We start from the raw sequence: 23,395 nt of genomic DNA on the forward strand, positions 1-23,395 counted from the left end.
GGGTTGACTCTGGGAAGGAAAGACGGGAGAAAGAAGAATGGCCCTGGAAGGAGAAAGTCCAATTTAATTTTCTTAGATTAATTCAAAAAAGGAAACATCCTCAAATATTAACACCTCGTAGTTCTTTATCAGTGATTCTCAAAGTGTCTTTTATCTTTGGACCAGCAGCATGTGGCATCACCTGAGAGCTCTGAGAAATACAGATTCTCGAGCCCCAACCCAGATCTGCTAATCTGAACCTGTAGAGTGGGGCCCAGGAAGCTGTTTAACAAGCCCCACACTGCCGCTGTTCTAGGTGACAGAGATATGGATGTTTACTATCTTATTCTCTGTGATTTTCTGTATTTTTAAAATTAAGTGCTAAAACGAACAATCTTAAGCTTTTCTTTGCCACTCTCCCGAAGTCCTTCTAGGCCCTAAGTTCCTAAGGATTATTAAGAGCATAAACCTCTTACTGCCACATCAGTTCTCAGATGTGGAGAGATCATTTAATATCAAGCAAAAGTCAGAGAAAGAAAATGGACAGATATAATTAACTATTATTCGAATGTGAATTGTTGAGTAAGTACATCACCCTAACAAGTATTTGATCCCTCTGACACTTTCCCATTATCGTCAACAGCAAATCTCCATCAAGCATTGAGTGCATTCGGGACAAAGCAAAGTACCGATGCTACAATAAGGCATAGATATAAATCATGTCCTTAGAAAACAATCTAGTTGGAGAGCCGGGATGAGAGGAGAGAAAACGAGGTTAAAATGAGAATACCTCATTGTGAAATGTATGGCATACCCAGCTGCCACACAGAATTTCAAAAGGGTTTCAAGGGAAGCTTTCTGTAGACTCTGCCTCAGTAGAGAAAGGGGAAGGTAATATTTCAAGGAATGATGTGAACAAAGGTCATCATAGCGTTCTAATTCAAAGACCCATTTAAGTGATCTTGTTTGAAGCTGAGGGTGTGGAATCCATCGTCAGTTTTCATCCTTTAGATGGATGGAACATTACAATGTTTTGAGTAAAAAGGTGATTTGTATGTGCAGAGCAGTGTCCCAAGAAGATAAATTTGGCATGAGTGTCAAAGGTCGACTAAAGGCAGAAAAACAATTAGCAATGATATGTCAGGGCTCTCAAAGAGAGTGAGGATTTAAATGGTGAAGCACAAGATACAGTATGGAGTGAGGGAAAGTGAAAAAGGAATGGAGAATGATTCTAATGGAATGTGTTAGTTTCTTATTGCCTCTGTAAAAAAAACTACCAGAAATTTAGTGGCTTAAAACAACACACAAGTGTATTATCATACAGTTTTGGATGTCTGAGTCTAAAACAGGTCTCACTGGGCTAATATCAAGGTGTCAGAGTATTGTGTTCCTGTGTGGAGTCTCTAGGGGAAGAATCTGTTCTCTTGCCTTTTCCAGCTTCTACAAGCTGCTTACATCCCTTGGCCTGTGGCCCTTTCTTCTGTCTTCAAAACCTGAAGTGAAGCATCTTCAAATCTCTGACTCCAACTCTTCTGCCTCCTGCTTTCCCTCATAAGGATGCTTGTGATTACAGTTGGAGGACCCACCCAGATGAGTCAGGATAATCTCTCCATCTCTAGATCCTTAAGTTAATTGCATCTGCAAAGTTCCTGTTTGCCATTTAAGGTAACATAATCACAGGTTCTGGGGATTAGAAGGAGAACATCTTTGGGGGACATTATTTTGCCTACCACATGGACTATGGCCATAATTTGATGATTGTCTAGGATTTGGAAGAGAGGTGAGGAAGCCCGGATTGGTCATACCAACTCTGTCACTTTCAGTTTGCTTACTTGTAAAACAGAAGGAGAAGGTGGTATATGGGTGAGATTCTCTTCCAAGCCTAATGCTCTAAGTAGAATGTCACCTCCATGAGGACATGGGTTTCTATCTGTCTTGTGCTCTGCTGGGTCTTCATTGCCCAGAACAATCACTGATATATGAGAGACTCAGAGATTATTTTTTGAATAAAAATATTTTTTGTTGGATGAATGACTGAGTCAAGTAAATTTTTGAAAAGAACACTGGGGAGACTCCTCCACTGGCTCCTGTATGTATTAAATTCGCATTTTCTTGGTGAAATAAGGTTTTGGCTCAGGTTATACCTGGCCTAGGGCCCTGTCATTATGATAGTGGCATTCCATGGATGGGAGAGAAGGATAGCTAAAAATTGTAGAGTCTGTTCCTTTCTTCCCTTGCATTTTTAGCTTCCATCCTGAGTGTCCCCTGGAATTGAGAATAAGGAAGTGTATTGAGATTGATGTATGGCCTCAGTAAGTGTCTGGGGCAGCTGCTAATTGAAGAAGAAATTGCTCACTGTGGCAATGATCAGTTGCCCCTGAATTGACCAGCTGTCACATTCCACACTGTTCACTCAGTGAGAGTCAAGTCTTGCCCTTTGCATTCCTAAAAGAACACTTGACCCTGTGAGGACATAATATCCATTTATGCTGTGCAAAGTGCCAGTAAAATAGAAAACAGAAGTTTCTTTGTGCTTAAAAAAAAAAATAGCATAGAGTACTGCCATTTGAGGATCCAGGTAGCCAGCAGGTAGGCAGAGTGATTGGGGTTTCTGATGTGGAAACTAATACTTTTAAGGGTCTTTGCCTCTCAGATATGAGGTCTGACACACACTTGCCATAAAGGCGATCGTTCGAAACTGACATTTAAAAAGCCTATGGTTAGCAGTTACTTGGCTTGAAGACAATGAGCTAATTTTTTTAAAAGGGCAGTAGATGACCGAAGAAGGAAATCAACACAAGGAGGGCAGAAGGTGCTAGTTTTGCTTAGGATCCTTGAAATTCAGAGAATTAAACTCTTTTTGGTCTTTTACTGAATTATGTGATCTTGGACAAATGCTACGCTTTTTCTCCTATTTTTACCTGTTTTTTTTTTTTTTTTTTTTAATCAGTGCTGTTTTTAAAATGTCATCCATCTGGGGATGGAGGCACATGTATGTATTAGATATATGTTCTTGGTCTAATAACTCTTTGAAGAACATGCCTGTGTTTTTAATACAAGTTATATTTAATTAATTGTCTCTTAAATTAACCTTAATATCTGAATCTGTAAAATTATTAGTAAGAGAAGTAATTGGTTACCAGAAAGGTTGAAAAATTCATCATTGGAAATCCTCATTCCATGACATTGCCTAAAAGTAAATATCTTGTCTAATATTAGAGGGGGAAAAAAATTGTGGGTCGGGGGAGTTCAATATAGTAAAGATCTGGTGTTGAAGGAATACAAAGTAGGTTTTAAAGCCTATAAACAAGACTTCTGGTCTGTTGGTCAGACTGTACAGATGCAGAAGAATACCCCTCCACAATTCTGCAAACAAGTAGAAGATAAAATTTTACCAAAAACAAGTTTACAAATTACAGATGCACTCAAGAAAGGGAAAACCCACAGGTGTCAGACACAGAGGGGAACCCAAGATAAGAAACGTGAGCATGGAGTCCTGACCAGATGGGCTCACGAGGATCTGAGATTCAGGATAGTGACGAATGTCCAGGGGTAGCATCCGCAGGCTATGGAATGCATACACTCTGCAGGAATAGCATGGAAGGGCAGGGAGGGGAAGCCTAGATGAGTGATGGTTTCATTCATGAAAATGGGCCTGGCAAATTCCACCAGCAGACAGGAGAAGCCTCAAGGAAGCTTGTCTCCTGCCTGCTGCTGTGAGAGAAAGAAGAGGCACCTGTGAACCATGAGAACATGAGCCTGTGCTCTACACAGGTAAGGAGTTCACATTCACACTCCCAAGGCAGTGCCAAGACAAACAGGAAGTTACTGGGCACAGATGCTTCATGACTCAGGGAAGGTGGGACTCCTGTGGAAAACAGCCCTTGCTAAAGATGAACTCTCAGGCAAAGAGATGAAGGACAGCAGGTATTAGTATTTATAAGAGAAGGAGGAGGAGGAGGAATAGACAGATTTGAAAAGTGAATCTGATAGAAATTCCAGCATGGAAAATAGTTATTGAACCGTGTGAACTGTCTTGTGTTGGTTGAAAATTGTGAATAATGACTGATAGTATGGTTTCAAGGACACTGTTGTTTTAACTACCGAGAAAACTTTTCAGCCCATGGTTAGAAAAATGTTTATCATATAAACAGTTCTGAGTATCAAATGTGCGGATTGAAACTGAGGTTGAAATTGGCATACAAATTTTAATACAGGAAGAGCTGAAGGGATCATCTCCAAGTGCACTGAAGAAGCCTTGTTTGAAGTTCTCTTCTACTTAAATGAAGTTGCCGCAGACACACTGGGAACAGGCCATGCTTTGATCCTGCTTCTCTGGTAGAGGTTGATGCTCACTGACCCAATTCGAAAGTATTTACCCCCTGCCCCTCCCAGCTCTCGCCTACCACCCCAGGTCAGTCTGCAGATCACTGACCAGGTTGAGGGTTATCTGTAGCCTGCAGCCTTGGACCATAGTGAGCTCATTAGCCCACACCGGCTTTGTTCTCATTCTCAAGAGACTCTAGTGATCTAAACTGACCAATGTTATCAGTTTTACTGGTCTTGATTTCAGAAAATACATTATGCCACTGATTTGCCTCTTTTAAGACTAGGGAATTAACTGTTCTCTCACTGTCAATTTATGGTGACATCATGATCGACTAAAACGTTAATACAGTTTGGTGACCATTTAATAAACAACTAGCTTTTTGTGTCTTTCTATTTTTGAATGAGTGGGAACTTTACTTTCTAGCTTGAGTACATTGCCTCACACAGCTCCACATGCATGTAGTGCATTACTACATCCTTTTTTATACTGTGTAATCATCTGAGAATGTTTGCCTAAGACTCTTTGTATCTGTTTGTAAACTTCCCTTCCTTAAAATGAAGATTTAAAATTTAAGTCTTTCTTTTATAAAGCCATTTACTAAAGACAAATGAAAACTCAGATGTTATCATGTCTGAGAAACTGCCTCTTTACCCATATTATGTGCCCCCTTCTGTACTCATAGCAGTCTGTGGGTATCTGTATCATTGAACTGATCACACCATCCTATGTGCTTTAAGTGTATGTTTGTGCATCACCCGTTCTTGACCCAGAGCTCCTTCAGAGTAGTCTTTCTCCCCACTGTTGTCTCTCCTCAGTACAGAGTAGGCACCTCAGTATTTGAAATAACCAGGCTGTACTGATCGCACTGTGTATTAGACCCCAGTGACCCTCAAGTGGCTCCTGTCAGTTACACTCAGGTGAACATGCTAATCTGCAATCCAGACACTTTTGACCATAGACATAAGTTTTTGTATGCATTTAGTCATTGAGATTGGAGCATCTGAACATCTGTTAGCCATTTTCAAGAGCTAAAGGGTACACACAGAAAAAGGGAGAGTTGAATTAAGGACAACAAAAAGGTACAGGACAATTGGAGAATTCTGCTTTTTTTTTTTTTTTTTTTTTAACATCCCTTTACTCTGTCATGGGTCATGGAGGGAGGGTGTTGAGAAGATCAGAAAACTACATCAAATAAAAATGCATTTCCCCTTCCTTGTTCTGCTCTCTTAGCCAAGAGTTTTATATCGTTTTTTAGAGCTAAGGGACCAGAAGGAGCTGAGGAAAAAAGGGTGAGCCACACACACAAAACCAAGGGCTTTATATTCCTAAAGTATAACCATTTAGGGGATAATAGCTGTTCCACTGATATTAAATCACACAAGGAAGGAGAAAGTACAATTCATAAGAGGAAGGAGGAAAAAAAAGGTAAGTTTTGAAGGTCTTTAAAAGACTAAAGCAATTATTCAGACTGAATTTGGAACTAAACAGGTAAGTAAAATACACTTTCAAGCAGAAGGAAGAGAAGGTTGCTACACCTTTTATGGAAACTTAAGACATATTCCCAGAGTTTGAGCTCAGTCTTCTTAAGATACAGTTTACCTTTGATTCATTGGAAGTAAGACTCAGCCTGTTAATTCCTGTGTTGGGTTTTCAAGAAAACCTCTTTTCCCAAAAATAAGCCTATTGAGGGTAAAACAATTTTTAAGGTCAGAAGTTTCAAAGGAAGTTGGACTACACCCCTACATTAGAAATTATTTTTCACCCTAATTGGCCACTGGATCCTGTATCATTTTTAGTAAAAGACTGTGTTTAACTAAACCATTTGAAATATTATATTTAAAGCTAATATAACATGTTCATTTTATCACACATTTAATTTGGATGTGACAGAAATTTACAGTTTATTTTTCATCCAAAAATCTTGAAAAATATTCACTTAAAATGTGATGGCCAACAATATTTCCCACAATGCAGAGTGAAGTCACAGAACCAAATATGGTGGGACCCAAAAAGCTGACAACATTTGAATTCTTATTAGAAAAGACAGGGGCACCTGGGTAACTCTGTCAGTTAAGTCTCCGACTCTTGACTTCGGCTCAGGTCATGATCTCATTATTGTGGAATTGAGCCCCACATCGGCTCACTCACGCTGAGCATGGAGCCTGCTTGGGATTCTCTCTCCCTTTCTCTGTGCCACTCTCCCGGCTTGCATTCTCTCTTCTTTCCCTCTCTCTCTCTCAAAATAAATAAATAAACATTTAAAATATATAAATTAAAAAAAAAGGATGTAACAAATGATACAGAACTAGTTCAAAGCTGAGGGGTTTTGTTTTGGTTTCAAAGTTTATTGCTATTTTAAAGCACACGTAGGGGCGCTTGGGTGGCTTGGTCGGTTAAGCGTCCGACTTCGGCTCAGGTCATGATCTCACAGTCCGTGAGTTCGAGCCCCGCGCCGGGCTCTGTGCTGACAGCTCAGAGCCTGGAGCCTGTTTCAGATTCTGTGTCTCCCTCTCTCTCTGCCCCTCCCCTGTTCATGCTCTGTCTCTCTCTGTCTCAAAAATAAATAAACGTTAAAAAAAAAAAAAAAAAGCACACGTAGAAATCCCACCATAAACACATTTCGGTGAATTTATACCAGTAATTTCAGTCAGTGAAATTGCCACTTTTTTGTCCTTATACCAGGTTGTTGGTGTAGCCCAGGCCATCAACAAGAGATCGGGAAATGGTGGGACATTCACTGAAAAAGATGAAAAGGTACCAAAACTTATGTCTGCTGTGATGTCAGTGTAGGAAGATGTTTTCTCTTTTTAGTGTATATAGACTTAGCTATTGCTGAAATTGTTGATCACAAAAAAATCACCGTTTAAAATGATCTGAAATGTTCAAAAGTGTCTCTTTCCTACGGCTAACTACAGTGCTGACTTTGAGGTCCTAGGGGTAGTAAGTCCTCAGAAACCCCCAACTACCTCCTCACTGTGTCACCAAGTCCCCTGCCCCCCAAGGGCTGTGTGCATGTTGGGGCCATACAGAGGGCGACATGGTATTTTAACTATCTCATTTACCTTTCATCACTGCTATAAATAAATTCAACGCTGAGTAAAAATCCCTGAAGCTCCAAGTTCAGAACTCCAGGTCAGTTAAAAATTGGAATTGCCTCCTGGGGAAGCAAATTTCAGAATGTTTTATAAGCTTTGCACACAGACGGTGGGGCGCCAAGGTGTGAATTCAGGCTGGATGATGTGAATTTAGCTTCAGAAAGAGCGGCAGTCAGCATTATTTTATTACTCTTCCCATCCAACTCTGAAGGAATACATTCCATGCACCACATCGACATGCTTCCCGTTTAAGGACGGAAGCCCCTAAACCTGTTTATAACTTCATTCTGTCAGTAGGTTTTATTATTTCTCTTCCTGAATATGTAATTATATGTATATCGTGGAGCCTACTGAATTCTTCTTATTCAAGACTGTCGCTATTTATGTCCCTCCCCTGAAAATTAGTAGGAACGTTTGGAAGACATTCAAACAAGACAGAGTTATTTTTGTCTCCATGGTGTAGGCCGTACTGGCACTTATGTTGGTCCCCATGTTTTAATTTCTTCAGAACATAGCAAGTACCTTTTAAAATCAGTGTAATAGACATCTAGTCTCCTATTCTGTTAATGACACCTGAGAATATTTGGTGGGGAACATGGTTCTAGAATGGCTTTATATTTATATTTCATCATTTTCGCATTAAGGTAATCCCTTCTTGAAAGAGTTGCATTCGTAGGCTGTATCATCTCTGGGCAAAATAAGTATAATTGTAAATAAAGTATGCCATGGACAGACTTGTTTTAGTCAATAATTAATATAATTGTGAGCATACCACTATAAAATAGTGTACTGTGGATGACGATCCGTGTTAAAAAACATACTGAAGCTAATATTTTATACAACATATGGGACTGTTGCTGCCAGTATTCTCCCAATAAGCATGTTAGCTTTCATTAGCCCCAGTAATAAGTTACAGGCTATTTATATAGTCTCAGCACAGATCCAGCTCTTAATATCATTCAGAGACAACACCAAATTTTGCATAGGGTGAATTTCAGTTTCAAATGGCATAAAGAGATCTGTGTCCTACTCCCTCCCGTTTTCTCCTTGGTAATTTGTAACTAGTGTATGACTTTAGGAGATGGTGTTAATACTGGTCATCTACTTACTGTACCAGTTAGCTAACACTTGCTCTGCATCAGTTCCTAATTCTGTGCAGAATCAACATGCACCCTTTGGGCTTTCTAATATTTATTTCAGCTATAAATACTTTGGGATGCCTTCTGTGTTTCAGACAATATAACAAGACAGTTTTGTAGACAGTTCTTAATTTGGCTGTTGTCTTCCCTGTTTTCTAGGACTTTGCTGCCTATTTGGCATTTTGTGGTATTGTTCTTCATAATGCTCAACTCTATGAGACTTCACTGCTGGAGAACAAGAGAAATCAGGCAAGTCTGATTACTAAAGAGAGCGTATAGGAATTCTTTTTTTAAAAAATTGTTAAATTTTTATCCAGGTAAAATATGTGTATGATTAAAAATCCACTTAATATTTTAGCTGTATCTTCTAATAATTTTTTTCCATTTCCTGTATTCCATGCTCTGTTGCTTTATCACTGTTAGAAAATATTCATTAACTTAAAAGAGGTGGATTTATTTGATTTACATCACTCTATACTTGCCATTATCCTGTTCCACTAGTATCATTACATCTGTTTTAAGTTACTGGATGGGTTGCATTCATAATGTTAGATACGGCTTTTAGTTCTTGCCCTATCAACTAGAGACATCATCTGTTGATTCTATGCTTCGTAAAATGAGGATCTTAGCATCCCTCATCTTTCCTTCCCAACTGCCATGACTTGCCTCTGCTTTTCTCATCAGACCTTTTTCTGTTGCCCACATTGATAACATATATGTTGTTCTACAACCATGGTTAACTTTTAGTAAGCTTTAGTTTAATTCTCAAGTTGTGATTTAAAATAAAGTGTTTATAAGTACCGTGACTATGTAAATGTTCATATTACATTTGTTACACAACTTTCAGTTTTTCATGATGTTTCTGAATTCCATTCCTTTTTTTCCCCCTTGAACTTTTCCCCTGAGTATAGAGTAGCCCTCATGTTGTTAGTTTTTCCCCCATATTCCCCATTATTTAGGCATACTGTTGAGTTATTTTCCTTGGAGATCTCAAAGTTGAGGTTTTCCACCATTTCTCTTCCAAGCTGAACTATATCTCCCCTGCCTGCTGTATAGGTGTCATCATAGAATTTTCCTTCACTGCTTTCTCAGAAGGGCTCCACTGGTTGTCCACTGGATCCGGTAACTCCTTCTTTCTCAGTTTATGCCCTTGTTTTATTGCAACATATTCTCAATTAATTTCTTGAGAAAGAGTATTGATTGGGTAAGTTTTCTGAGTCCTGGCATGTTCGAAAATGCCTATTATATCATCCTACCAGTTTGGCTGGGTATAAAATTATAAACTGAAAAATCACTTTCTCAGAATTTAGGGGTGGTGCTTTTGTCTTCTAACTAGCGTCCCTGTTGTACTGATCCTTGGCTCTGTGTAGGTGTTTTGTTTTGGTTTTTGTCTAAGCTTTTCATATCATTTCTCTATATCTTCTTTTTACAAGTTAATTTTATAATATGACTCTTTTTCATTTGTCATACTGGTACCTGGTCATCCCTTTCCATCTGGAGGCTTAAACCCTTCCTTTCTATGTAATTCTTTTTCATTACTTCTTTGATAATTCCTCTCTCCCACCCTATATTTTCTCTTTTTAGATCTTGTGTTAATAAAGTATTGGATCTTCCATTGCCTTTGCCTACAGTATCTTCCTACCTGGTCTCCCTGCTCTGTTCTTGCCACCCATTAATCTAGTCCCCATTTTTACAAACACAGATACAAGTCTGTTACTTTCTTCCTGCAGTCCATCATAGTCCAAACTGCTTCCAAAAACATACAGGGCTTTTGAGATTCCTTCTCCACTTGAGTCTGCAATCTCATCTCCCCAACTCTCCTCCTCACACTCCATAGCTTCTCTTAAAACTTGATTAAGACCTGTAGTGTATGCTACCCTCTCTCAATTTAGTTGCTTTTGACTGAAATATTTCCCTTTCCCACTTCACCCAAATGATGCCTGCTTATCTCTCAGGGGTCAGCTAGCATAGCATCTCCTCAAATTTTCTTTGACACCCTTTCTTCCTCCTCTATACACAGATATTCCGTGAGATTAGAAGACATTCTATGGAATTCAAAGGAAAGAGAAATTTCCAGGAAAAAACACAAAAGGAGCTCTTCAAATTTTGTCTGTTTTGGACAGTATTAACTGTGCTATGTGAAAATGCTGATAAATGTTGATCTCAGAAGTTTGGAACGACAGCAATGACAGTGTGTTTTATGTATCAGATAGTATTCAAAATGCTTTAGAAATGTTCACTTATTTACTGCTTACAATAATCCTATGATTTGATATTATTATTACTGTTATCCCCATTTTTAAGGAACTGGCCCTACATCACAAAACTCACAGGGAGGGAAAGCAGGATTAAAAACTGATGACTCCTGTTTCAGAGTCTGTGATTGTAATCACTATACTAACTGTACTAACAATCAGTATGGAAGCTCTGGTAGTAAATAGAGACTTACATATTTAATACTTGAATGCAAACTTGGTTGCAACTTGTTAGACTATAAATAAACAACTTATAAATTGTATAAATCATTGTATTGCTTTAATAATTACAAACAATTACTAAATAATAAACTAAATTTTCTTGTCTAGGTGCTGCTTGACCTTGCTAGCTTAATTTTTGAAGAACAGCAATCATTAGAAGTAATTCTAAAGAAAATAGCTGCCACTATTATCTCTTTCATGCAGGTGCAGAAATGCACCATTTTCATAGTGGATGAAGATTGCTCCGTGAGTACAGAGTATGACTTCTTTATTTTTAGAAAGACAGAAACCTATGTTCCTTAAAGCACAGCTTTTAAACCTCATGTTAGCCTTAAATCTCTCGCTAAAACCTAACTGTTTATTGTTTATGCAAAGCCAATCAGAGTATGAGCTGCTCTGGTTGAACAGGGATAGAGGTGAGGTAAGAGGACGCCTTCCATGCACCATTTCACCTTTGTGTCCCTCCACTAAGTGGTTACCATGGGAATATCCGTGTGCTGCTTTTGTCAATGACTACACTACCTTGATGGAGAAATACATTGTCATTATGGTGTGCAGACCTTTTGTGGTCAGGAATAGTGGTGCCCTGGTTGCGATGAACAAGTAGACCCCCATTCTGAGTGGGTTGGGAATAAAATTTTCTTTTTATCAGAAATCGGCTAGAAACCAAAGGGCATGGCCCAATAGAGGCAATATTATTAAAGGTACTTGTTAGTCCTAAATCCTTTACCAGCAATGGAAAACCACTAAACTGTTCTAATTGGCATATTTCAATCCATTGATGTGTAATGTAAAGAAACAGATGTGTGTGGAAAGATGGAGTATTCTCACCGAGTGCTGGTTGCTTCTAGACAGGCCAGTTGAATTCATAGTTAGAATCAGAGCTCCTAGCCTAAAGCAGTTTTCCTCTGTGCAGTTTCTTTTCCTTTTTACCTATGAACCACTACTTCTGGGATATATCTTTTTATGTCATTTATTTTCTTTTTCCTTTAGACCCTGAGAATAGGCTCTTCATTGGTGGGTTAGGAAAGAGAGTGGGGGTCACCACTTGTGTAGTCTGCTGTAATCCATAGATGATATCTGAATTGATGGGATTTGGGGGAAGTAGAATAATAAAAGATATATAATATTTGTATTAAAATTTCAAAAATTGTTTTAGATAGTAAGACTGTACTATATGACTCAACATTTTCTGAATCATTTTGTGGTGTATGGGTGTCTAAGTCTCATTAACTGGATATCAAATGAGAATTTACTGTGGTAAGGTAGTCAGTATTCTCTTAGATACTATTTCATAGTTTCAGTCAGTTACAAAGTCCTTAATTCGGAGATGATTGCAAGTAGCTATCCTTTTAAAGTTCAGGTCAGAACTCATTAATGCAGTAAGTCAATTTACAATTTTTGCTCCGTGACCTGTTCTTTAGCATTTAATTTTTGAAAGTTATACGTAAAACGCTGCTTTTTTAGACAACTTAAATATCACTTTAATTAACATTCAGCTCATGCACCTACCGGTTAACATCTGCCATGGCAGCAACTGACTTGGATCATTGGTGCTTTACAGTATAGCTCAGCAATGTGAACATTAATGTATTTTGTTCACTTTTTAAACCAACTTAATTTGTTGAGTTTGGGAATCAAGTGGCTTGATGTCCATTTATACAATAACTTTTTGTTTAAAAAGATTTCAACATGAGCAAAAATCCAAATGTAGGGAAGAAAGGATTCAGTTCTTCTCTCCCCAAATTAAACTAATATCATTGTTTTATTTGTGTGTTTCCCTCCAATTCTTTATTCAGTTGCAAATGTAGCATGGGTATGAATATGTATTCTGTTTTTTAATGTAACTTCCAAAGTATTTCTCTGTGTTGCTAATCTTCACAATGATTTTAATGATCTCATAAAATATGTCTTTTAAAAAGACGTATCAACAGCAATCAATATATGCATAAAAGCTAAAACGTGGATTTTGAATAATTATGGAGAAAATTTGAAGCTACCATATTCATTAACACCTAGTAGAAAAACAAAAAACAAGTAGTACGCAAATGAGCGTTTTGCAGGTGAATATCAGAAACTGGTAAGAACATGGGAAGGCAACTTGAGGCTGTCAGGAACAGAGTACTTGTGTCAGTTTAGTCTAACTTGAAAAATATCACAAGTATTGTCATCTTTCCTCAGTTGCACACACTTACATGTGTGTATCTAGATAGATTTCATTACATTGTCAAACTTATTTCTCAGTCCATGTTGTCCTCTGTTTTCAGGATTCTTTTTCTAGTGTGTTTCACATGGAGTGTGAAGAATTAGAAAAATCATCAGATACTTTAACAAGGTAAGGTAACTTCTCCTCTGTCTTTATCAAAAGTCCAGCTGGCCCTTGAACAACATGATTGGAACTGTGTGGGTCCACTTATACATGGATTTTTTTCAATAAACACAGTACACTACTATAAATGTATTTTCTCTTCCTTATGATTTCCTTAGTAACATTTTCTTTTCTCTAGCTTATTTTATTGTAAGAATACAGTATAAAGGGGTGCTTGGGTGGCTTCGTTGGTTGAGCATCCCACTCTTGATTTTGGCTCAGGTCACGATTCCAGGGTTGTGGGATTGAGCCCTGCATCAGGCTCTACACTGAGTGTGGAGCCTGCTTGGGATCTCTCTCTCCCTCCCTCTCTCTCTGCCCTTCTCCCACTCATGATCACATTCAAGAGAAATAAATAAACATAAAAATGAATACAGTATATAATACATATAACATACAAAATGTGTGTTAATTGATTGTATATGTTATGAGTGAGGCTTCTGGTCAAGAGTAGTCTATTAAGTTTTGGGGGAGTCCAAAGTTATATGTGAATTTTTTATTATGTGGGGTATTGGCACTCCTAACCCTCCCCCCCCCATCGTTTAAGGGCTAACTGTATATATAATACTGGCTAAATAGTTATTTTGTGACCTGTTTAAGACATAGAAGCTATGGGATGCTTTCCCCCACCCCACCAACCAATAATTTTATTCCTGAAAATACTTCACTCTTTGATGACAAAGTTCCAGTGTTTTTTTCCCCCTACAGTTGACCTATAGGAGAATTCCCAATATAGTGAATGGTGTCAAAATTAGTATAGACCTATGTACATTATTTTTGTGGACTGACTCATTTAAGGCCCACAAGTTTATATTGCAGTTATATTTTTCATTGAATATTGGACACTCACTGGAAATTTGATAGGCTTCTGAACAAACTTCTCTTCAAGTGTGCTGTGATTTGTAACCAGCCACAGGGATTTAACTAGTAACAGAAGGAAGCCTACGATCTCTGTCACACCAATACATATACCCAAAGGCTAGAATCAAACCAGATCTCTATTGTAGCTCATGTGTTTGTCATATTTTCTGTAATTTAAAAATTTGTATTAATTTTTTGTTGTGGTTAATTATCACTTGGATAATAGAAAATATTTATAAGATTGAGGTTAGAGATATCATTGCCCCAATTTTATTTGTGCTTTTTGAAGAATTTTGATAAGGACTTAGAATAAACTACCAAATGTTCTTTCTCAGATTCCCTTTTCCATCCTTAGTAAAAAACTGGTGTTGTTTGCTTAAGTGATAGGCTATTCTGAGGAATACAAGTCTGCAGGGTAAAGTGACTGGAATTCTTAGGTATAGTGTTATTTATCACAGTTTTCATTGTTCATTTGTTTCAAATTATTTCACCCCCTTAAATAACTTATCTCAAATTTCTCAATATTATTTTATCCCTAATTGTTGATGTTATATATAAAAGCTTCATATGATCATGGAAATAGAACATTGTCCTAACTTTACTATTTGATACTAAAACTTTACTATTTGATATTTGATATTTTTTACTACAGTTAACCTATTAGAGAATTATTTCATGTAGTGAATGGTATTGCTATTAGTAAAAGTAAAATTGTTATTAGTAAAAGTGCTATTAGCTTCACTGACCATGAGTCCTTTGAAGATAACCTCTGTGCAAATCTAAACTATAGAACATTCTGTAAGATAACTGGCCTGGTCTCTTCAAAAAGTCAGTGTCATTGAACAAAATGGAGGGAAGTACTATCTTGGATGTGATAGCCAAATGCAATGCATGAATTTTGGTTATTTTGATTAAAACAACTATCAAAAGAAAGTTTTTGAGAAAAATTGGAACTCTGAATGTGGATTGGATTGTAGATGTTGATAGGAGGAATAATCGTTACTTTTCTCTGGAATTAGGAAGATATTGGGTTAGCAGGAAACTTTTTATTTTTGTAAGATTCATCCTGGTGTATTTAAGGATGAGGTATTAGAATGTCTGTACCTTCCTTTAAAATCGTTCAACCAAAGATAAATAAGTAACTGTATCTAAATTTAATACATTTAAACAAGTAAATATATTCACACATACATATGTAGATAAAACAAATGTGGCAAACATTATGAATTGTGGAATCCAGAGTAGGATATTCATTTTATTTTCAACTTTTTTGTATTTTTCAAAAAGTTCATTAAAATTGGAAGAAAATGTTTATAATAAAAATTTTTTGTAATAAATGCAATAAAAAAATTGGAAACGGAAAATCTCTGTAGATCATGTAAAGCAGAATTGCCTGAGTTTACAGCTGTCTTCAAGAACAGAGTACTTCAGTGCACAGCCTGGTTCTGTTCAAACCCTGTTATGACTGACCCCTGGTAGGTCTGAAGACCTGTCTTTCATTCTCTTCTGCCCCTCATGCTCTCTCACGTTTCCTATCCTCTTATGTCTTCCCTCATCAAGATGGAGACACCTTTGACCATGGTGACTTAAAGTTTAGTTGGTTAAGGGATTATATGTATATCAAAACTGATTAGTTCTAGACTATTACTTTTAACAGTGTGATACAATGAAAGACCTTTTCTCTCATTAAAACAATTCGAGGAATTCGCAAAGGGTCGGATGTAACTTAGGGGCAGTTGGGGAATTCATCTGATTCAGAAGGTACAACTGACTTAAACGTTTATTGCTAACTTGGGCCTGGAGTGCGTAGTCAAAGTAGATAAACCATGGTATCTCTCTCTACCTGAGATTTTTCAGCTACCTGGAGTTTTTGGTTCACAAATATAAAACTGACCTTCACTTCCCTCTTGGCATTGCTGGTCATGACAAGTTTATATCCTATTACCATGTGTATTCTTTTCCTAAGCCCATCTGTGCGCCATTATATTTTCTGGCATATTTGACATTGTTTTAGTAACTTTTGGGTCCTTTCTGAATGTGTGATAATAAGCCCATGTCTTGGTGAGTATGTGTGTTTCCCTTTTAATAAGTGCTGGTATCTACTGCCTGGATCAGTTATGAAGTTTCTTATTCTTGGGAAGAGCATTAATATAATTTTGGTTTTATGATGCTATGACATTTTTGTTGCTTTTTAAAATTTTTTTAATGTTTATTTTTGAGAGAGAAAGAGAGAGAGAGACAGAGCACAAGTAGGGGAGGGACAGAGAGAGAGACACACACAGAATCTGAAGCAGGCCCTGGGCTCCAAGCCTTCGGTATAGAGCCCAACGTGGGGCTCAAACTCACGAACTGCGAGATCATGACCTGAGCTGAAGTTGGACATTTAACCAACTGACTGAGCCACCCAGGTGCCTCTTTGCTGCTTTTTATAAAGAATGCTTTAGAAAGCTTCTAGATAAAACACATGTAAATATTTGATTCTTTTACTTTTCAGATTGCATAATGAATTGCTATATATGCAAATATAGACATACATTTAATGTATTTACATATATCCATAGGTATGATACTTTATATTAACAGTATAAAATGATGAAGTGATATGATATAAATGATATGAAAATGACATAAATGATACAATGACCATATGTGGAATTTAAGAAACAAACAAAGAGACAAACCAGAAAATAGACTTTTTAATACAGAAAACAAACTGGTGGTTGCCAGAGGGGAGGTGGGTGAAATAGATAAAGGGGATTAAGAGTTCATTTATCTTGGGGCGTGTGGGTCGCTGAGTCAGTTAAGTGTCCAACCCTTGATTTTGGCTCAGGTCTTGATCTCACAGCTGGTGAGTGCGAGCCCGTATTGGGCTCTGTGCTGACAGTGCAGGGCCTGCTTGGGATTCTCTCTATCCCTCTCTCTCTCAAAATAAAAGTTTTTGTTTTGTTTTTTTTTAAAGAGTTCATGGGGCGCCTGGGTAGCTCAGTTGGTTGAGCCACCGACTTCAGCTCGGGTCATGATCTCGCGGTCCATGAGTTCGAGCCCCGCGTCAGGCTCTGTGCTGACAGCTCAGAGCCTGGAGCCTGTTTCAGATTCTGTATCTCCCTCTCTCTGACCCTCCCCCGTTCATGCTCTGTCTCTCTCTGTCTCAAAAATAAATAAACGTTTAAAAAAAAATTTAAAAAGTGTTCACTTATCTTGATGAGTACTGAGAAGCATATAGAATTTTTGAATCACTGTATTGTACACCTGAAACTAATATAACACTCTATGTTCGTTATACTTGAATAAAAAAAAAAGAGTAAAATAAAAAAGAGCATAAAATGATGAGTTATATACATTTACCTTTGAATATATGTACAGCAGCATATGTCTGTATAATCACATTTTATGTATTGGCATTTTGATTTTTATTACAAATTCAGCCTGGTCCTCTAATTTCTAATGAAAGCTCAACAACCCCAGTGATTTGGTATGATAGTGACCTCTACTGGTAAATATGCATTTTTAAAAAGTGTAGTCTTATTTATTTGATTTATTTTGAATAGTGTGTTCCCTCTCTGTAGGCAAAATGGAAGGTATTTTTCCATTTATTTTTGTCATCATTCCAAGATAGTCTTAGTATAAAGATATTTCTATAAAGGATAAATAAATAGGTCAGTGTGATTACCTTAAAAGAGAGTAATTTCATGGATCATTTTAACTGATTCATTAACTAATTGTATAGCATTTGAAAGTATTCACTGATGCCTTATGTCAGCTAAACACTTAAAGTTAGCCTTTTAGCGGTGCCTGGTGGCTCAGTCGGTTAGGTGTCAGACTCTTGATTTCAGCTCAGGTCCGGATTTTGCTGTTGTGAGATCGAGCCCCGCCTTGGTCTCCAGGCTGGGTGTGGAGCCTGACATTCTCTCTCTCCCTCTCCCTTTGCCCTTTCCCGCTTCCATGCAATCTCTCTCTCTCAAAAAAATAAAGTTAGCCTTTAATTAATGATACAGTAAAAGGCCTTTTGTTGATATAACTCGTCTTTATTTTTATAAAAATTAGACATTAGGCCTAATTTTGCCAAACCTCTGAATTAAAAATGATGTGTAGTGACTTCAGCATTTTGAAAAAGGACTAAACCAATATTGACACTTCACCAGCAGACTCTTCATTATGTTTCTAAAGTTGTTTATTGATAGAATGCAGGACTCTCCAATTCTCAGTCTTAAACACTTTGCCAATCCAAACTCTCTCCCATGAGATGAAATGCTAGGCAATTTTATGATGTCAGCTGTAAGCAAATCGTTCTTTTAGGCGTTCATTTCAGTTGAAAAGCATGACTTAGTATTTGTCCAACCAACCTACTAATTATCTTTTATAAATTAAAATAACACATTGAAGACAGTTTTGAAATGTTAAGTGTAAAATGAAAATAAATATCCAGGGTGAACATTATACATAATTATTAGAATCACATCATCAGTGAGATAAAGTACAGTAAAGCTGTTGTGAGTTGGGTTGCCTAAGAATTTTGGAAGGGAAGCTTGTCTTCAGGTGGTGGGAGGTTTTGGAGTTTCTGTGCTTCGTTTCATAAGAGCCACCCAATTAGAAGGGAAAAAATGGTATTTTAGTGCTATAGTTTCATTGTTAGTTAACTTGATGTTAATTTATAAATGCACATTTTTATCATAAAATGAAAAATGAATAGAATTAATTCTTTAAGCTCACTTTCTTGGAATATATATACAAGTTAATACTTGTTATTGATTTTTGTATTAGAAAACAGAATTATAGTAAATACAGTAACACTATAAAAAGTAGTAAAAAGGTTTTTACAATTTAAAAACCTGTGGATACTAAGTAGATGAAGAGCATACACTCTGAAGTCAGACTGATTGAAATTTAAGTTCCATCTTTTACTAGCTGTAGGGCTTTTTGTAAATGATTTAACCCCTCAAAGCCTCAGTTTCTTCATCTGTAAAATGGGGATACTGATAGCGGGATTATAGTCAGGACTAGATGAGATAATATACACAAATGCTTCAGAAAATTTTTGGCACGCGTTAAGTACCAAGTCAGTGTTAGCTGTTGTTTCCATGTCTCTGTGATGGATTTTTCTGTCTTTGACTTGTATAGCCTGTGATTCCCATTTAGTTCTAAAGCACAGAAATTTCTCACTGTGTCCAAGCTCCGTGTTCCTGTCTTCTCAATAATTTATTCATATACATCCATTGATACTCACTGTGCAAAAAGCAGTGGATGTCACAGTTAGCCCAAGTTCTCCAAGAAGCAAATGCCAAGACTAGATTAAATGTGCAGGAAATTTATTAGGGGAAACTCCCCATGAGGCTGAAAGGGGACAGAGCTAGGAGAACTGTGGACCTCCACACAAGTCTAACCTAGAGTGAAAGAGAGGGGAAAGAAGGGATGCGGGGGGATGGGCAAAAGAGGTGAAGGGGTAGGAGGTACAGGCTTCCAGTTATGGAATGAGTAAGTCATGGGGATGAAGGGCACAGCCTAGGGAATATGGTCCATGGTATTGTAAAACCACCTGTGTGGTGATGGATGGGAGCTACACTTGTGGTACACAGCATAACATACAGAATTGCTGAATCCTGGGGCCTAGGTGGATCAGTCAGTTGAGCATCCAACTTCGGCTCAGGTCATGATCTTGCAGTTCATGAGCTCGAGCCCCACACTGGGTTCTGTAATGACATCTCAGATCCTGGGGCCTCCTTTGGATTCTGTGTGTGTGTGTGTGTCTCTCTCTCTGCCTCTCCCTTGCTTGCACTCTGTCTCTCTCTCAAAAGTAAGTAAATATTTGAAAAAAATTAAAAAAAAAAAAAGAATTGCTGAATCCCGTGTTGTACACCTGAAAGGAATGTTAACATTGTGTGTCGACTATACTTTCAGAAAATTTTTTGAAGAAGATAAATTTTTAATTTAAAAAAGTATCATAAAATATCTCAAAGCAGAAAAAAAGGAAGAGAGAAAAACTTAATAAAATTCTTTCAGGCATGTTTGATTTTCCCCTTGGTTTGAAATGTGTGAACGATTATGGGGGTGGATAAAGCAAATCACTGAGGAAGTAAAACAGACAGGGACTGGACCTCAGTCATTCTATAAGCTGATGAAAAAATAAGACACAGAAGAAAATTTGTATGGACTTTACATAAATGGCACAAAAATCAACCTGCCCATTTAACGGTGGTAATAGCACTACTTACGACATTTTAAAACTTGTTTTAGAAATCTGAATAATTATGGGTCTTTGTCTTTTCAAAACATTTAAATTGTAGTAACTACCAAAGTTGTGAATCATCACTTTTAAAGTGCATTTCCAATTAAGACATACACTTTACCCTATAATTTAAGACTAGTGTATATCTCTTATCATTTATTTAACTCTGTTTTACCCATGTTTTTTCACTTCACGGAAAGAACTCATATCTGTTATTTCCACAGGGAGCGTGATGCAAACAGAATCAATTACATGTATGCTCAGTATGTAAAAAATACTATGGAACCACTTAATATCCCAGATGTCAGCAAAGACAAAAGATTTCCCTGGACAGTAAGTAAACCAGTTTTAAACTTGGAGCTCGAACACTGTTTTCCCATCAGATCCACACTTACAAGGACTCTTCAGCTGAAGGTCTTAGAACTGGCTCTTTCAGAGTGATCTGCTGAAGGAAAATAAAATAGTTCATAACATCTCTTAAGGGATGGTTAGCTGTACTCACATATTTTTCCCTCTACTTGGATCAGTTTTTTAATGTGTAATAATGAACTATCAACTAATTTTGAGGCAATTTATTACCTACTTAATGTCAGTGACATTCCTTAGATAGTGTTGCTATAGTTCTTGAGTTTATCCTAAAAAATTAAGTTCCATTTGGCTCAAACTTATATAGCTGGTAATCTACTGCAGTGAGCAGCTCTGTGGAGAAATGAGTATATTTTCTTTGACAGCAAAGCTACAAAGATCAGTAGTATCTCAGACACTGAAAACTTTGAATTGTCATGTTTTCTGTCTCTGGAAAAGCATTGCACTTTGAGGCAACTGCCTTGATTTTGTTATTTGCAAATCTAGAAGACCCAATATGGGCAATAGAAACAGTGGCAGTCCTAAGGAAACACAAGTTTGTAGCATTGGTATCCCAGATAGTGTAGTGCTTTTTGGATTCTGCCCATCTTGTTAAGTTATTGAGATATCTGCTACACCAGTATAGTAAATAACTGCATAAATATTTGCTTAATATTACCATAAGTTGCTTGGAAAGTTTACAATGAAAAAAAAGAAATATAGGATATTTATTACTTTTAATAATGTAAAGACTAATTGGTTTATATTGCATTTATGTGAACTTCATTGTTATTTGTACATTTTCTGCACTCCAATGTTATCTCAAGCTAATAAAAGATGAATATATTAGTGGTTTCAGATGTCCAGTATAGTTTACATAACACCTAATGGGCAAATCAGTCTCTTCATAATTTGTACCTGTTTTGTTTTATTTTTGTTTTTGTTTAGAATGAAAACACAGGAAGCGTAAGTCAACAGTTCATTAGAAGTTTGCTTTGTACGCCTATAAAAAATGGAAAGAAGAATAAAGTGATAGGTAAACCCTTTTACTAACCCATACTCTGGACTTATTAAAGAAAAAAATGTATTTCCAGAAGCTTTTTTCCTTCAAGTGTAAATTTAAGAAATAAAATGTGTGAAAAAAGATAAAAATTGGAATAATGAAAGACGTTTGAAATAATTTTACATTGATAAATGTTGATAGACATTGTTAAATATCTTAACTGTAACATATTTTTGTAATTATTATAATGCTATTTCAACAGAATATTTGTTGAAAAATGATGTGTTGAAAGTTTGTAGACTGAGAAACATTAGGTCAACAATGTGTGTTGTTTTAGCTATCACTTCATGGCTCTGATTTTCTGTTAAATATGTGGTTTAGAGTTTAGAAGGTATTCATTTGTTCAAAAATATTTATTGAGCACTCTGCTGTTCTAGTGATCTGGAATAAATCAGCAAGCAATGTGGAAATCCCTGCCCTCAGGGAGCTTACATTCTAAGATTATAGAAAAATGTCTACTTCAGGAATGCTGGAAGAATGCATCCTCAGAACAAAATGGAATGATGTTTCCTATTATTGACACTTTTATTTCTTGGCATTACAAGTTATATTAAGAGTAGTACGGAAAATATGAGGTTTTCTATGTCAGCCGTGCATGACTGACACGTGAAAATAGTCTGAACTGTTAACATTGTCCCAAGAACTTGGAAATAAAGGAAATATGAAGGCTTTCTAAAGGCTAAACTTTTAAATCAAAAGCCTAATGAAGTAAGGCTTAGAAATGTCAATTTACCTTAAAGTAAAAGTCTGAATAGTTTCTAGGTTGCAAGACTTAACTATAATTTTATTGAAAGAGGGTATCAGAAAGATGGGGGAGGAGAGGTATTATTAATGAAAATAGAAAAAAAAAAAGACAAATACCTATCCAGATTTTGTCCAGCAGTCAGGGAATTTTTGTCCCTCAAGTGCAGATGGATGTAGTAAGTTGTGTCAGTCTGGGTAGAGTATTCTGACCAAGTGGCGAGGCCATCACTTAGGGGGCAGTGGATGTAGCAGGTTGTAGCCATCAGTGATTCCAGGGCCTTTGCTGGTGCACATCCTTCTTGTGAGACAGATACACCAGGGGATACTATGAAGCATCCCACCAATCAGACTTCCCTTGTTCTGATTATTTTTTTCCCAAGGTAGCTTAACTCATAGGAGGAGAATGCATTATTCATATACTCGAAAATATATGGATGGCTTTGACAGCTGTTTCTAGTTATAAATCAGTGAATTGGACTTGAGTCAATGGACTGGAGTTGCAGGTGCACATACTCCTATTCCCTGGGACAGATCTGTTTCTTGCTGTACGTGAATATTCTGCTGTTAGATATCAGTCTTGTGAACTTAGTTAGAGTGCCTCTACCCCCAGAGAAATGGCTCTCTCTTCAGTCATGGTAATCTAGTTTCTAAGGCTACAAGGCCAGGAGTCATATCCTGACTGTGGTGTGAATTGCCTAGTAAAGTCTCTATAAACCAGCCTGGGGACTCCCAGCCGAGCTGTTTGGTCACCTGAACTCTTCACAGTTCTCA

The 23,395-nt window shown here is 37.1% G+C and overlaps 2 protein-coding genes across 6 annotated transcripts in view; one reads left to right on the top strand and one right to left on the bottom strand.

Moving 5' to 3' along the window:
* The window catches only part of LOC131508029 (uncharacterized), a 98,562-nt gene extending 88,184 nt beyond the window's left edge, over positions 1 to 10,378 (bottom strand). Inside the window, exon 1 of the mRNA XM_058723318.1 lies at positions 10,186 to 10,378. Coding sequence (XP_058579301.1) covers positions 10,186 to 10,378 — 193 coding nt within the window. The remainder of the gene's footprint in view (positions 1 to 10,185) is intronic.
* The window catches only part of PDE5A (phosphodiesterase 5A), a 142,509-nt gene that overhangs the window by 49,966 nt on the left and 69,148 nt on the right, over positions 1 to 23,395 (top strand). For all 5 annotated transcript variants that reach the window (XM_058721503.1, XM_058721505.1, XM_058721500.1 and 2 more), the window contains exons 4-9: positions 6,992 to 7,063; positions 8,703 to 8,792; positions 11,129 to 11,266; positions 13,288 to 13,355; positions 20,697 to 20,805; positions 21,766 to 21,853. In XM_058721503.1, coding sequence (XP_058577486.1) covers positions 6,992 to 7,063; positions 8,703 to 8,792; positions 11,129 to 11,266; positions 13,288 to 13,355; positions 20,697 to 20,805; positions 21,766 to 21,853 — 565 coding nt within the window. The remainder of the gene's footprint in view (positions 1 to 6,991; positions 7,064 to 8,702; positions 8,793 to 11,128; positions 11,267 to 13,287; positions 13,356 to 20,696; positions 20,806 to 21,765; positions 21,854 to 23,395) is intronic.

Source organism: Neofelis nebulosa, chromosome 3 (assembly GCF_028018385.1).
Source record: "Neofelis nebulosa isolate mNeoNeb1 chromosome 3, mNeoNeb1.pri, whole genome shotgun sequence".
NCBI lineage: Eukaryota > Metazoa > Chordata > Mammalia > Carnivora > Felidae > Neofelis > Neofelis nebulosa.